Raw genomic sequence first — 14,786 nt, 5'->3', positions numbered from 1 at the left:
TGCATTAAGCATTGGGGGCGTTATAGTTCTTCTTCGACCGACACGATTTAAAGGGGCATAGACTGATCCGAATAGCCGCAAGTTCCTACGAATATTCTTGATCGTTCGATCGCTGCATTCGGCTGTATCAGCTATTTGAAGTGTGGTTAGTAATTGGCTTTCTATCATATCATAAATAAAGCGCAGCTTTGATAGGGATAGTCTCGGTGCCATATTTATTAAACGTGAGTTCTAGATAAACAAGAGTGTTGATTGCGAAAGAATAGGGTGCCAGGAAAAACAGTATATTAGCATTCCGTGTAACATAGGATATTATACGTAATGTGATCGTCTTGGTATTAAATCAGTCTATTCTTAAAAACTGATTATTTACATCTATACCCATATTTAGACTAGTGCGGTTTCGAGTACGAATCGAGAAACAAGCGATGTGTTCAGAGGGGAAACTTTTTCGAATCCTACTGTAGTATTGTCTTGCGTCAAGATTGCATGGATTCCAGTCCAGAAGCTTCCCCACGTCGGGATTCTTATGAGGCCAAAATGGTTTCAAAAGATCAACTACACCTTGATGCTGGAACATGAGGGCGGCAATGTATGGATTACGGCTCGCCATATTGATAACGTCTAAGTTATCATTCAGCTCATCTGTACTGATACCCATTTCAAGCAACCGCTTCACAATACCCACCTGGTCGGCTGCTGAAGCCAGATATAGGGGGGAACCATGACCCCATTCGGGACCAAGACCCACATGGATGTCGGCACCCAGATCTATCAAGGCCATTACGGTATCTTGTTGAGCTTTGAGAGCCTCATCGGTCATTTCCCAAAGTTCAAGTGAACTGAGTGCCTGGTATAATGGGGTACTGCGACTAGTCGAAGGCGTGGCGCACATTTCGTTAACATCGGCGCCATAGTCTTGAATCAATAATCTGATGATATCCAGGTTATATCCAGATACAGCGTTCATGAGAACGGAAAGGCCATCTTTATCTTTCGAGCTAACATCGACACCCAGATCTAGGAGTAACTTCGTCTCGGTCAGGTGACCATGCTTTGCAGCGAAATGTATAGCCGTCGACCCAGCTGGATACCTTGCCCCACTTTCGATGAGGAGTTTCATCATCTGAGGCCGACCCTCTCTGGCAGCAATTTCTAAAGGAGTCAAGCCTAGGTCACCTCGAACTGCATTTGAGTCAGCACCAGCATCGATCAATTTTCGAGCTGCTTCAAGCTGGTCGTCCTCAAGCCAGGTCAAGGCTGCACCATGCTGGTTGCGAACGTGAAAGGAATAGAGGTAAGGGTTCAGGTGAAAATAGGTATGATGGCAGGCTCTCACAATATCATTGATATCCTTTGCGGAGTTGAGTTTCTCCGCAATGGCCCATAGGAGCTCGTTTGGCAGCTTATCAAGAGGCATTTTGTCCAATAAGAGCCAGGTTGCACACTGGGTGAGCCTGGGAAGTGATATTGATGGAGAGTCGATGACTTTAGCCTATGCTCACCTTTGTAGACTCGAACAACCCTCGACCGAGAGCATTCTTATAGATCTTTATTCCATTCAAGCTACCATATTGTTGATCCTTTAGTGTATATTCACCCTATATATATAGGGTGCATGGGACATTGAAACAGACTAGAAGATAAATTTATTCGAATTACCCCTAAACAAAGCCATTGACACCTAGGTACCAAGTGCAAGTTTTTGAGAAGGTAGGGGGCTGATAAGAAAGACAAAGGCTTATCCAGCAAAGGACATGGATAATTCAAAGGATAATAAGCCTTTGAAACATCAAATTCCAGGAGACAAGCGAAACTAAATCTGGCTACCTATTCTTGACCGAAATTCTTTGTTCTTTTTCTTTGGGATCAGACTAAACCGAGCTGTCGGGGACACTCCAAGATCAATAGTCTGAAACATAGGAGCTGCCAAACACGACTCGCGGTCATACTAGTCTTTAATGACAGTGACAAGCTTATCGGTTTATAGATATTGACTGAATATAAGGCATTCTCGTAGATAGAATCACGATTAAAAATCAATTACATTACTAAAATTGAGCGCTTAGATTCACTAGGGACATCAACAAGAATATGTGCCTCGTGCAATTTTAAAGGTGACAAGCTGTTGCAGATAATATATTTGCGAAGTGGAGAAATTGGTAGTAGCTTGAAAAGAGATACAACCAGGTCACCATCCAGCAGTTTCTTAGCGTACTTCATTAGGTTCATGATCTATAAGGAGCCTATCTAGTGTAACCAGATCGTGAACAGCTGTGAACAAATCGTGCACATGATTTTGTGTATCTAACAAAAAAAGATGCCCCCGCCCGTGAGTTGTGGGAATAAATCAAAAAAGAACTCTCCCTCGGGGAATCGAACCCCGGTCTCCCGCGCTTATCGGTGTTAATGACAAGCGGAAATCATGACCACTAGACCAAGGAAGACGCGTTAGTCGAGTTACTGCTCGACCACTTGGTGCTGGTTGATGTTTGAGGTGCCATTTCATGGTTCATCCACAGCAAGTTAGCGCTTCACACAAGCTTCCACAGACAACTTGGCACCGCGCTGCTTTCTCGCCGATCGGGGACGGGATTTCGGTGTCGATCAAGATTTCGGGCTGTAATGTGGTGGAGTGAATACCGTATGCGTGAAAACACTGGTTTATTATCTTCGCGGTTTTTAAAAAGGTGGCGACCGAGGGGTCTGAGACAACGACGTGCACCGATGCCAGGGTTTTTTGCTGGTTCAGGCGCCAAATGTGAAGTTCGTGGATGGAGTGGACTCCGGGAACCTAATACGTTCAAATTGTCAATTTCGAAGACTTTATCTGATTTTATTTGCTTCTCTCCTTTGGGTGTTCTCACACTCTCAAGATCATGTTGCACGTCGCGGGGGTCAACCCCGTTCGGAGCGCTTTCCAGCAGGATCAAACCAGCTCTGCGGACTATACGGGGGTTCATGTCAGCCCAGTAGAAGAGGACGATGTGATCAGATGTCAAATCACGAAACCTTACCAAGAGGAACGGATGATAGAATGATCATCAAAGCAATCCCAATGCTGACGCCCGGGTCGGCGTAGTAGCGGCCATCATACTTCGCCAGCCAAACCACTAGGGCGGATGCAATGACGCCTAGGTTATTGGCCGCATCGCAGAGGACATGCAATAATACACCCATCATCCCCAGGTCACCATGGTCATGACCATGACCATGACCATTTTCATGATCATGGCAGTGACCGTAGGCTGGGCTATGTGTGTGCTTGTGGTTATGGTGCTAGTGGCAGCTGTCAACTTGAAATCCTCTTTTAAGGTATTACGCCTAGCATACCTTTGTAGGCAAATCCTCGCTTTCATCGTAAATTGGCGAAATCTCGGTTTTCAGAGAAGGTGCCGGACTATGGTCGTGGCCATGTCCATGTTCTAGGCCACGTTAGATGACACTAGACCCCCGAGAGACCTATCAGATACTGTACCGTGCAAGAACAAAGCGCTGATGATATTGAGTCCCAGACCAATGCAACCGACGATCAAAACTAGCACAGGATTTTCCACACCTAGGCGTCGATTCATTAGATCTGCATACCGAAAAGGATCTCCCGAACAAAAGAAACGACTCACGGTGCAGGGAAATGAATCTCTCAATAGACTGTAAGAAGATGCTTATCCCCAGTGCCAGTAACAAAGCCCCGTTGAAGAAGGCACCTAGCAACTGGGCGCGCTGCCATCCAAAGGACAGGCCACTCGGTGAATCGCCCTTTTCAGATATCTAATCCACCTGTATCAGAAGAGTGGATCTTCGTCTTTTTATATTCGACATGGCTAATACCTTCAAGGCTACAAGAGCGACGATGAATCCCACCAGATCATTTAGCTTTGCAAAGCATCAGCAACAAGCGGTCTTTCGCAATTCAAGTCGTTCCAGCACATACATAGTGGAAAGCATCTGCAATCAAGGCAAGTGAATGCGTATAGAATCCCACTAATACCCGATCAGCATGAGCCCAATGCCTTTAAAGTATGGGAAAAGGGAAACCCCTATGCATGATGAGACGAACCCGAAATCTCTCCCAGGAAGAAGCATGTTGAGATGACAATGACAACAATCAGCCGTGTCGAGCGCGAGATGCGGAATGGCATGGCGATGAAAGGGTTTCAACTTCAGACACAGCAAGCTGGATAATTCGCCCTTCTCGACCGGATACGCGAGGTCGCCGGTAAAATGAATCGTATGTGGATATTGTCGGGATCTGCGATCAGCCTAGACAATGTATTGAACCGATAACTCCCGATGGCAGGAAGATGAAATAAGCCTGTGTAAGCGTACATAGGAGAGCAAAAAGGAGAAAACAGGCGATGGGCTGGTACAATGAAGGGTGAGACCTGGGAATATGGAGGATGTCAAGACGAAACTGCTTGATGGCCCGGATACCGACAAACTACCTCAATGCCTAGCTGGTAACTGGATGGCTGGTCGGCCGGGCCTGCGACAGTTGTGGTGTAACTGTACTGCATGTGGCAGCGCCGGCCCCAAAAAAGCATTTAACCTGGATGAGGCATGTACAAGTCTACTAGGTAACGTGTGATCGCCCAGGTCTTCTCGATATATTAGATATTTCCCATGAAGGAATTCCAGAGAGGAGAAAAAAAAGTCTAAGATAGTATTGTAGACAGGATTTCAAGGTTCCAGGGGCCCAAAGGGGGAAAACTATGTCCCAGCCTTAAACAGACGTGCAGGGGAAGCGGGGAATTAAGTTCAGAGCGCAGATCCCGAAAAATGCGGGCCAGTACTTTTAGTAATTTAAGCATACCGAGAGAACCAAGGTCCTCACGGGCAGCAGCAGAAGAGACTAACCCTAGAACCACAAGCCAGCTCTACAAACAATGCCAGGCGGCCTTTGGGGGAAAAGTCCATGCAAAGTCCAAATTCGCACACTCCATGGACTATACTCATTCTCCAAAACTCCAATCCAAACGCCAAGTCCATTTCCACACATAGTATTGTAGGTAAAGAGACAGTAACCACTCACGCCGCCACCAAATCTACCAATCCATCCAACTCGCGCTGCCAATTCCGATGCTGCGAGACATGCTTAACAAACTTCTCCAGTAAGTCCTGCGAGCGGGCGCCCAGCCCCGTCACAACACCATACGAGTCGGCCACGCCATCGCCCACCGCAACAGTCACCTCGTCCAGTCCGATCTGCGCCTGAATAAACGGTACCGCCTCGTTTACCCCAGCAATTGGCTTGAGGTGCGCGAATGACTCGGTGATCCAGAACCGGGCATTGCCGTTGCGCGCCAGCGTGCGGATGCTGTCGCCGCCCGGCACAAAGACCGCGTCGAACAGCGTCGACCGCATGCCGGCGAAGCAGTGGTCTGGGATGACCGATTCACCCGTGGACGCGGTGACGGCGGAGCGGTGCGGAGCGATGGTGAAGACAAAGGCGCCGCGGGCACGGAGGGAGTCTGCGGCCGCGGTATAGGCGGAGAAGTCGAAACCCTTAGCAAGGAGGAGGGCGATGCGGCGGGTGGCGATAGTTGTGGTCTCAGGTTGGAACTCCAGCTGGCTGAGGCCCTTGGCGCGGTGGCCCGGGTTAGGCTTGGGAGATTTGGCAGGTGGAGGGTCGGCGCCGACGGCCTGGGCGACGGTACGGGCAAGGTCCGCACTGACAACGAGGAGGCGCTCGGCCATGCGCTTATAGACGACCGGATCATCGCAGTGATCGAGCTCGAAGGAGAAAGCCTTGGAAAGGTGGAGCTGCTCGATAGGTGAGAGCGAATTGTAGAAGGTCTGCGCTTGGTTGTAGTGCTCGGCGAATTTCGCGGAGAGCGCACGCGCCTTGATGCCAGACTGCGGTGCAGGGAAGCTCGAGAAGCCGCCTTGAGCTGGGGTAGCCGGTGGATTGGCGTTGAAGCGGTTGGGCCAGTAGTTGACGGTGCCCTTGGTGATGCGGTGGCGCATAGCACCATCGCGGTTGACCAGGCTCATGTACGGGCAGACAGGGCGGTTGACGGGCAGCTCTTCCCAATTGGGACCCAGGCGCGAGATCTGGGTGTCGAAGTAGGAGAAGTTGCGGCCCTGTAGCAAGGGATCGTCGGAGAAATCGATGCCCGGCACGACATGGCTGGTGCAAAACGCAACTTGCTCGGTCTGTGGGTGGAACTCGTCGATGTTACGGTTGAGCTCGAGCTCGCCGATATATCGGATCGGCACCAGCTCCTCTGGCCAAACCTTGGTGGCGTCAAGCGGATCAAACTCAAACTCATCTTGCTGTTCCTCTGGAATCAGTTGCAGGCCGAATTTCCAGCGCGGGAAGTGACCGGCTTCAATAGCATCCATAAGATCTTTGCGGTGGAAGTCGGGGTCCTGGCCACAGATCTTGAGGGCTTCGTCCCAGACGAGAGAGTGCACGCCCAGCTCGGGGGTGAAGTGAAATTTGACAAAATGGCGTTTGCCTTCTTTATTGACCAGTGAGTATGTATTAACACCAAATCCCTGCATCATTCTGTATGATCGTGGGATCGCTCGATCAGACATTTGCTGCGACAGGCATCAGTTCACTATTCATCGAGATAGAAACAAGGCAAGTCCCAAAGAAGAGGAGATAATAACACATACCCAATAGTTCATGTGCGTAGTCTCAGAATGCATGTAGACGAAATCCCAGAAGTTATTATGTGCACTCTGGCCCTGGGGTACCTCGTTATGCGGCTCGGGTTTGACCGAGTGAATCAGATCCGGGAACTTGATCGCATCCTGGATGAAGAACACAGGGATGTTATTCCCAACAATATCCCAGTTCCCTTCTTCCGTATACATCTTGACTGCAAAACCACGCACGTCGCGGACGGTGTCCGCGCTCCCCTTGCTACCCTGGACCGTGGAGAAGCGTAGAAAAAGCGGCGTCGTGCGAGTAGTGTCTGTCAAGACACCTGCGGTGGTCACGTCTTCTGCGCTCTCAAACAGCTTGAACGTGCCAAAGGCGCCGGTACCCCGAGCATGTACAACACGTTCTGGGATACGCTCGTGGTCGAAGCGCATGATCTGTGAGAGACATAAGTCTAGATCCCTCGTAGGTTAGGGTATAATTGGCAGACCAAGGACATACCTTCTCGCGAGCAATTTGATCTTCAAGGAGCATGGGACCCGTACGGGAGTCGCTGGCGACTCGCAGCCAATGGTCCGGGTCGGAGATCTTGATGCCATAGTCGGTAGTCATATGGTGCTTGTCATTGAGCTCGACAGTGTCCTTCTGCATGTCGGCGATCTTGGAATTCGCCGTAGCCGCCATGATGCCGAGAGTTCTGCTGTGATAGCTGCAAGTATACAGTCACAGAGGAGCCACCAGGTTATTTAATAGTTCAGGTTAGGATTCCGCTTGAGACAAAATCAAACTCAAGTATCAAGTAACCCCGGTTCCAGCAGAGCATATCTCCCTATATACCAGCCCATCAGCCCTCAATTGCATCAAGAAACTTGAAATGTTCCAATCTCAAATCAATGATGTAATCGTCATCCCATATCAGACCAGCAGCTTGTCACATACCTCAATGGACCCCCGGGACTAAACGCGAAAAAAAACCACCCCCCAAATCCGCTTATTCAAAGAGGCCTCTTCTAGGCCCTGGGCGCACGTCGATCACACCTGCCAATCTTCAACTCCGAAAAAAACCTGTCTCTCACTCCAGCATTGCGAATATCCAGTCCCTGATTCGCGGGTCCGGTTCCCATGCCCCCTCCTCCTCCTCCTCCTCCTCCTCCTCCTCCTCCCCTGGCCCTGCAGAAACTAACTCTTCAACCAAACACCTCCTTCCGCCTCATCCTGTTTTCGAATGCGTTCACCAGATTCGCCCCCCGGGGGAAAAAAGGAAAGTGGAGCAATCAAGTTTTCAGTACCCGGGATTTGGACACTCCAATCGAACCATCAAGCCCAAAAGGAAAGCTAGTGTGGAGCCCCCCCGCCCGCTTTGTGATCACTGCCATGTCCTTTCCGATCGCAGCGGGCGATGATGATAGTTCAAGAACCTGGAAACCGGGATTTCAGGCAGAAACGGCAGTCCGAACCAGACTCCAATCCCCAAAGTCCAGCGGAATTGGCCTTCCCACCCCCGAACAATTGTTTCGCAAAGATCATAGTCCATGGAAGCGACATCGAAAACCACGCCGAAACGCTTCCCGCCCAAGCTGAGGAGTGACGTCATTTACTCCTAGTTTCGCTTTACGCCCATAACATAACATGTACTCTATGGACCCCTTCCTGAACACTGTTTAGATGGGATTTACAGCTATAATACAGTTCCCTAGGATATCTGGTTTTCTTTTTCTTTTTCTTTTCTTTTTTTTTTGTTTTGAAATCGAGAAAGAAGATATAAATGAATGTAGAGATGATGCTATTCACTGCAAGCGTTCTAGGTGATGAAAATGTATCTGCAAGACCAAAGAAGAGGATATATAGAGATCTATGTCACATTAAAAAAAAGAAGAAGAAGAACGAGAACCGGCGGGCTGTGCACTTAGACTAGCTACATGTTATCCTCGCTCCAATGACTCCTAGTCTTCAGCCAAGCATCGCGCTCCTCCTTCCCCTCGACAGCGGACTTGCCCACGCCCAGCCCACGCTCAACCCACTCCTTGCTGCCCATCTCAGAGAGACGGGACAGCGCACGGGCGAAGGCGAAGCGCTCCTCATCACCGCTGAAGATGGAGGTGTTCTTGAGGGCTTGGACGGACATGCCGAGATCGTCCATGAGGTTACGCATGGCATCAGACAGGTCAGAGTGGTCGTCGCCGGACTTCTGGAGCGAGTCTTTGACGTCGGACTCGGAGAGGAAGAGGTTCGTGAGGGGAACCTCGGTGGTGAGCACGAGTTTGGCCTGTGGAATGGAAGGGTTAGGTGGGGTTGCCTGTGTTAAGGGAGGGAGGGAGGCTGCGTACCCTGCTTTCGTAGACCGCATCAATGAAGGTGATGAAACGGCGGGCCAGGTCACGCTGGTTGTGATTCATGCCAGGGACGTCGGTGACGATGAACGCGTCGTAGTGCCGCACCAGTTCAAGATAATCGGCGGCGCCGGTGGCAGTGCCAATGAGCTGATTGAAGGTGAACTGCGCCGCCTTGCCGCTGGCAAGCGGGACTTTGATCGTGCGGCCCCAGACAACCTGGGTATCTGCGTGTGGGGGTTCATTGATTGGATCGCCTAGGAAGTCGAACCACTTCTGGGCGTGCTGCGTGGCCTCTGGGCCCAGAGGGTGGTGGTAGACTGCGGCTGGGGGGCGGGGAATTTTGCGGTAGTCCGTAGGGGAATTGAGGTTGATGACGTTGAGATCGGTTTTGAGGAGGTTGATGCAGGGAATAAAAGACTCGCGCTGAATGCCATTTTTATACAGGTCGTCGGGGTGACGGTTGGAGGTGGTGACGAGGACGACGCCGTGGGACATGAGAGACTCAAGAAGTCTAGCGTATTAAAATAATATATATAAGTCAGTTATTCCAATCCAAGAAATATCCCAGATGATCGTGGAAAGGGAAGCAAACTGACCTCCGCAATATCATCGCATCGGCGACATCAGTACACTGGAACTCATCGAAGCACAGCACACTCGCTGTCTCGGCGATATCCGCCGCAACAAGCGGCAACGCATCGAAGTCATTGCCATACTTCATCTTCACCACATGCATGCGCTTATGTACATCCTGCATGAAATTATGGAAATGAATGCGTGTCTTGGTCTGGATATTGGACGGCAGCGTGTCAAAGAACAGATCCATCAGCATGGTCTTTCCACACCCCACATCGCCATACATATACAAGCCCTTGGGGAGATTCTCTGGGACATTCGAGGTTGCTGCCTTCGCGGCAGCACCACGGCCGAAGAGAGTGCCGAAGAAGGACTGCTTCGGCTGTGGGTCCAGGGATTCGATACTGGGGTGGACGACTTGAGGCGGGTGGTAGTCTTTCAGCGCTTCGAAGAGGTCTTGCAGGTTTTGAATGATTCCTATACCACAAAATATGTGTTAGTCGCAGCTCCTTTGCTGCCTCCCAGCTCGGGCACCTACCTCTCTGATACGGGTCATCCCGCAGCCGACCCTCCTGCACCCTGATATCATACTCCTTCAACGGTCCTTCCTGCGGCGGTCCCGACGATTCCTTCTCCGCCGCGCGCTTTTGAGCCGTGGCTCCGCTACTGGGAGTGGCCAGACCCCGCCCCCTCTGCCCAGATCGCATTGGCAGGCGAGAGCCTACGATCCGGCCAGTAGACACAGGACCCGGCGTGACTCGAGTGCTGCTCGCCCCAGCAGGAGAGAACTCCCTCCGCTGGATAGTAGTATATGACCTCTCGCGAGCGACGCCCCGCAGCGGTGCGGCAGACCGCGAGGCGCGAGACTGCCGCAGCACACCTGGGAGGCAGTCTGCGCAGAGCTTTGCCGACGGTCGGCTCATCTGGTCGAATGGAATGTATGTACGGACGCAAGCCAAAAGAAGAGAGCGGACGAAAGAGCGTGGTCGTGGCTGGTGGGCGTCGAAACGGCGGCGATGTAAAAAGTCGTAGCCGAGGTATTGCCGCAGGAATTGTTTTCTTCCGGGGGAAGCGGCGGGTTCCTTTCGAGGCCCAGAGGCAGGTCGCAAGGCCGTGGAAGCGCAAACAGGAATGAAACAGAGTCCAAAGCACAAGAAAAATGACTATGTATCTACAGTACGACAGAGAAATAACGTGGACTAACGCCAGTAATCGGCCTTCGGCTAGTGGTTTGTTCCTGGGGTGAAAAACTGCCGGGCCGATGGATAGATCACGTGATACATCAAATGATAGGCACTTCTAATCGGGCAGCGGCATTTGGAACGTAGTATATATGTATTATATATTGATAAGATGCTGTCTCCCAGGCGCTGGAATAGATAGATCAACCTTCCCTGTATATGCACAAGAAAGAGAACATATGTACAAGTCACCGAAGCAGACGGGATAGAACCCACTCCAGGGTATATCACCCACGAAACATGAAACATGAAACAAGAAAAGGAGCAGGGTAGGTAGAAAACACACACGCACAAAAAAAAAAACAGACAAGCCTTGTGAATCCGGACAGAGAATTGAGTCAACACAAGGAGCCCAGAAAAAATGATGGCCAGGAGGACAGTTGTGCCTGGAAGAAAGAAATGCATCGGAATCACAGGGAAGAAAAAACAGAGAACATAATGAAGAGAGAACCATGCCATACATGACGCATCATATTCGTAACACCGCCGATCGATCATCCCCCCGCTCCCCCCCGCCGTCGAAAATAAGTGCAATCGCTGAAAGGGCAGGTGGAAAGACAGGGAAATCTTGAAAAGTGGATGCCAGAACGCCGATGCACCGTCCCAGTTGCAGAAAAAGAGAGAAAGAAGACGAAAGATGAAGATGGAGAAGAGCAGAAACAAAGAGATATGCGAGAGAAAGGAGACCGGTGGAAACACCTGCTAAACCTTCTCTTTGGAGATGACCAAAGACATGGCAGCCACAGCAGTAGCAAAGAAAAACGAGGTCTATCTCCAGAGAGTAGGGATATCCAAAATGACAATGCTTTTTTTTTCTCTCTCTCTCTCCTTGTTCATGCAATGCTGACAAACAGAGTTAGTTTGACATTGCGCTGCATGGCATTTTCCAGATCATTATCTGAAATCAGATCGACATAGGTCCCAGTTGCCTCGTCACGGTACTGGACGATAATATCCTCCTGGATCTTGAGGCGATCTGAGAGCTTATCCTTGAGATGCTGCATGCTGACCCCATTCGGAATTCGGATAGCGATGAGGTCATCCTGGAAAAACACCTTGACCTTCATCGCGCTCGAGTTCGACGCGCTAGAAACCTGGGTGAGGGAGCTAGCTTGTCGGTTCATGGGGGTGGACCCCCGTTGGCATATGATGTAGGACCTTGCGCACGTTGTTGCTGAGACGCGCGCTCCGAAGGCGCGTTCAATGGAACTTGTGAAGACTGTTGTGACACACTGCGAGACGGGTCCATACCAGACGAAGAGTGGTGGGACTCGCCGGAGTACCGCGCTTCTTCGCCAAAGGCATTCGGATCGATTTCAAAGTCACCTTGGCGTGGCGCAAACAGCTGGCGCACAAGTTGACAGCGGGCGATGTAAGGGGGCATGGATAGGAGCTTCTTGATATACTCGTCAAGATTTTGACGGCGACCATTCGAAATGGCATCGGTGACGTGGGTCACCGGGCCCGGCATGAAGGGAAGGGTGCGCGGGCGACCCCGGTGGCCTGCCTCGTCTTCAAACTGGGCTAGGAGCGCAATCTGGAAATCGTAGAAGTCGTGATAGTAGCGCGACAGTTCCCAGCATCGGCCATCTTCCATCTTTGCCTCAATGATATACCAATATTTATCGTTATCGAAACAGTAGCGGGGAATCGAAGCGGCGACCGGCGCAAGGAGTGGCGGCGTGTACGGCTGTTGTGCGGGTTGCGCCATGGGCGCTTGGGATGCTAGGGTGCCTTTGCTAGCGTTGCGTTGGTGGTACCCCTGGTTGCGAAACCGTGGATGTTAGCATAGGGGGCAAAAAAAAAAAGATTGGAAACAAATACATCATCGCGCCACCAACAAAATTAGAAGGAAAAGTAAAGAAACGACGATCGGGCAACAAAGAGGTCAGCTTACATAGGCGTTGTTGCCATTCTGGCTCATGATACTCTGGTGGGAGCCGCTCATGGACATTTTATCCATGCCCGAAGTCACTCCTCCCATGCCACCACCGGCGGGCTCGATCTTCCCCAGGGTGATACTGCTATTTTTATATTCGGCGGTCATTTTCTTCCATTCCTCGACCTTGGGGACCCCGGCGCGGCGCACCGCCTCCAAGGGATCGGTGACGGCCTGGCCGCTTTGCATGTCGCGCAGCTCGATGAAGGAGACGGGGATCAAACCGGGACCGCCGAGGCGGCCGATGGGTTTTGCGACAAACCACTCTGGGTTGGACTGGGCGATGACGATGATGGCTTCGCCGGCTTTGGCATCCAACTCATCGGGTCGCTCGGCTTGGAAGTCATACTGGACGATGCCGTAGACCATGGCGCCTTGGCCCTTGCCCATGGCGGACATTCTGAAGGCGCTGTTCTTGGTGCTGGGTGTGGGGATAGGAGCGGATATGAAGGAAGTATCGGTGGTGGGAGTACGATCGGAGAAACCAGAGTCGTGGTAACTGTGGTGATAGTGGTCCTTTTTATGCAGATCAACGGACTCCCCACTATCCCTTTCGGTTTTGCCGATGACCTCGAAGAAGGAAACAGGGACAAGCCCTCGGGCACTGGGGATGAGCGGATTACAGGCCTCGTACCAATCCGAGTCGTCCTCCCTGCTGATAACGTGAAAGAAGTCCCCCTTGTTGAAGGCCAATTCCTGGCTGGGGCCGGGTTCTGGTTGGTAGTCGTAGAGCGCTTTGATCACCTGTGTAAAGCGCACAAAAAAAGAAAGCGCGTGCGGTCAGCCACCTCGTTTTTTTCTTGGTTTGTTGGCTGTCTGCGGACAAGACGAGGAAATGGGATATGTGCTGTTATTCGAGAGGGAAAATGTGTTGTCTCCCTTGCTCTATCGTTTTCTCACGATGACAAGGGACGGGGGGAAATGGGGAGAGGAAGATGAGAGAGGAGGGGGGTGGGCAGGAGGCTGTTGGTAGGTTTGAAGGCGGGTCGCGATAGTGGGATGAAACGGGGAATCAATGGTAGGGACCCGCGGTGGACCGAGGTGTCGGGGCGCGTGGAATGGAGAGGAAGAACGAGGAAGAAAATCGGGCACGGCGTGGCCAAGCGGCCGCGGGAGCAACAATGTCGGGAGGGGGGAAGTACAGGTTGGTTTGGGTTGCTCTTGAGGGTGCAGGTCCGGGGGGATAAAAGGAAGAAGGGATAAAGGAGGGGCAGGGCAAGACAGGGACCGCAAGAGACCCAGGCACCAGGAGAGACGGGGGGGGGAGGGGGGGGGGATCAGATGCCAAAGAGGGTCCAAGGTTTCGAGGGGAGGCAAGGTACGCACCTTCTTGGGAGGCAAAATGGCCAGGGCGGACTTGGGGGTGATGGAGATGTGGTGCGGATGATGTTTGGGCTCTTTCTCTCCCTTCAAAGATCGCCGGATGGCCTGTGGGCGTGAAGGACGAATGATTAATTTAAGCACACACGGGGGCGGCGTAATCGGTTACGACCAGAGGGGCGGGAAGTGGACAACTGACCTTCATCGCGACCGGAGCGGCAGAAGGGAAGAGAAGAGAAGAAAGACGGAGAGGGCGCTAAATCCCGCGACGTTGGAGGGGGAGACGAGAGAATGAGAAAACGTAAAAAAAGACCAGGAGACCAAAAAAGAACGGCGCGTAGAAAGGAGTGGACGGGGAGAGACAGGCGTCACTTCGGTCCCGGTTGGTCTGGGTCTGGCCGGGACGAGGCTGGAAACTGGAGGGGTTTTGAAACTGTTGGTTAAAAAAAAAAGCGTAAAAGGAGTGGAGAGGAGGGACGAGGATAAGAGGAGAGGAGGAGAGGAATATGAGAAGAGGAAAGGAGGCTCCGCAAGAAGTTGGAAAGTCCAGGGACGTGACGAGGTTGACGGTGATCCAGTGATCCAGTGATCCAGTGATGTCGGATCGTCGTCTATCCAGCATGAGCAAACAAGGCAGAATCAGGCCTGCACCAGAGCTTCAGATCTCCAGACCCCCGAGACCAGTGTTGGACGACAATTACTTTGTTCCGGCGCATCTTACTCATACTTCGACGCCTGGGAACGGATCCTGTGAGATTCTCTGA

At 51.5% G+C, this 14,786-nt stretch overlaps 5 protein-coding genes across 5 annotated transcripts; all 5 read right to left on the bottom strand.

Annotated features, from left to right (window-relative positions):
* Positions 1–169: 169 nt before the first annotated feature.
* N7462_008622 (ankyrin repeat domain-containing protein) lies at positions 170–1,420 on the bottom strand (the record flags this gene model as incomplete). The annotated part of the gene is made up of 2 exons (XM_057080337.1): positions 170–231; positions 463–1,420. 2 exons carry the CDS (start codon positions 1,418–1,420, stop codon positions 170–172), a joined length of 1,020 nt encoding a protein of 339 aa, XP_056930665.1.
* Positions 1,421–2,512: 1,092 nt separating this feature from the next.
* Positions 2,513–4,142, bottom strand: N7462_008621 (putative di-, tri-valent inorganic cation transporter; the record flags this gene model as incomplete). Its single annotated transcript, XM_057080336.1, has 9 exons — positions 2,513–2,794; positions 2,868–2,947; positions 3,018–3,279; positions 3,334–3,425; positions 3,479–3,559; positions 3,624–3,771; positions 3,832–3,876; positions 3,935–3,984; positions 4,061–4,142. 9 exons carry the CDS (start codon positions 4,140–4,142, stop codon positions 2,513–2,515), a joined length of 1,122 nt encoding a protein of 373 aa, XP_056930664.1.
* An 886-nt stretch (positions 4,143–5,028) lies between these two features.
* On the bottom strand, positions 5,029–7,297 carry N7462_008620 (Catalase A; the record flags this gene model as incomplete). Its single annotated transcript, XM_057080335.1, has 3 exons — positions 5,029–6,546; positions 6,625–7,050; positions 7,115–7,297. 3 exons carry the CDS (start codon positions 7,295–7,297, stop codon positions 5,029–5,031), a joined length of 2,127 nt encoding a protein of 708 aa, XP_056930663.1.
* A 1,231-nt stretch (positions 7,298–8,528) lies between these two features.
* N7462_008619 (AFG1/ZapE family ATPase) lies at positions 8,529–10,445 on the bottom strand (the record flags this gene model as incomplete). Its single annotated transcript, XM_057080334.1, has 4 exons — positions 8,529–8,879; positions 8,941–9,457; positions 9,543–9,999; positions 10,061–10,445. The coding sequence occupies 4 exons, from the start codon at positions 10,443–10,445 to the stop codon at positions 8,529–8,531; spliced, it is 1,710 nt and encodes a 569-aa protein (XP_056930662.1).
* Positions 10,446–11,596: 1,151 nt separating this feature from the next.
* On the bottom strand, positions 11,597–14,130 carry N7462_008618 (phosphatidylinositol-3-phosphate-binding protein BEM1; the record flags this gene model as incomplete). The annotated part of the gene is made up of 4 exons (XM_057080333.1): positions 11,597–11,874; positions 11,931–12,525; positions 12,661–13,446; positions 13,603–14,130. Coding segments are annotated over 4 exons (2,187 nt in total), but the record flags the coding sequence as incomplete, so codon positions are not given.
* Between the last annotated feature and the right edge of the window lie 656 nt (positions 14,131–14,786).

This window comes from Penicillium macrosclerotiorum (assembly GCF_028827735.1).
Source record: "Penicillium macrosclerotiorum strain IBT 26536 chromosome Unknown utg000008l_segment0_segment0, whole genome shotgun sequence".
Lineage (NCBI taxonomy): Eukaryota > Fungi > Ascomycota > Eurotiomycetes > Eurotiales > Aspergillaceae > Penicillium > Penicillium macrosclerotiorum.
Note: the sequence above shows the minus strand (reverse complement) of the source record. Positions and strands in the feature narration are given on the sequence as shown.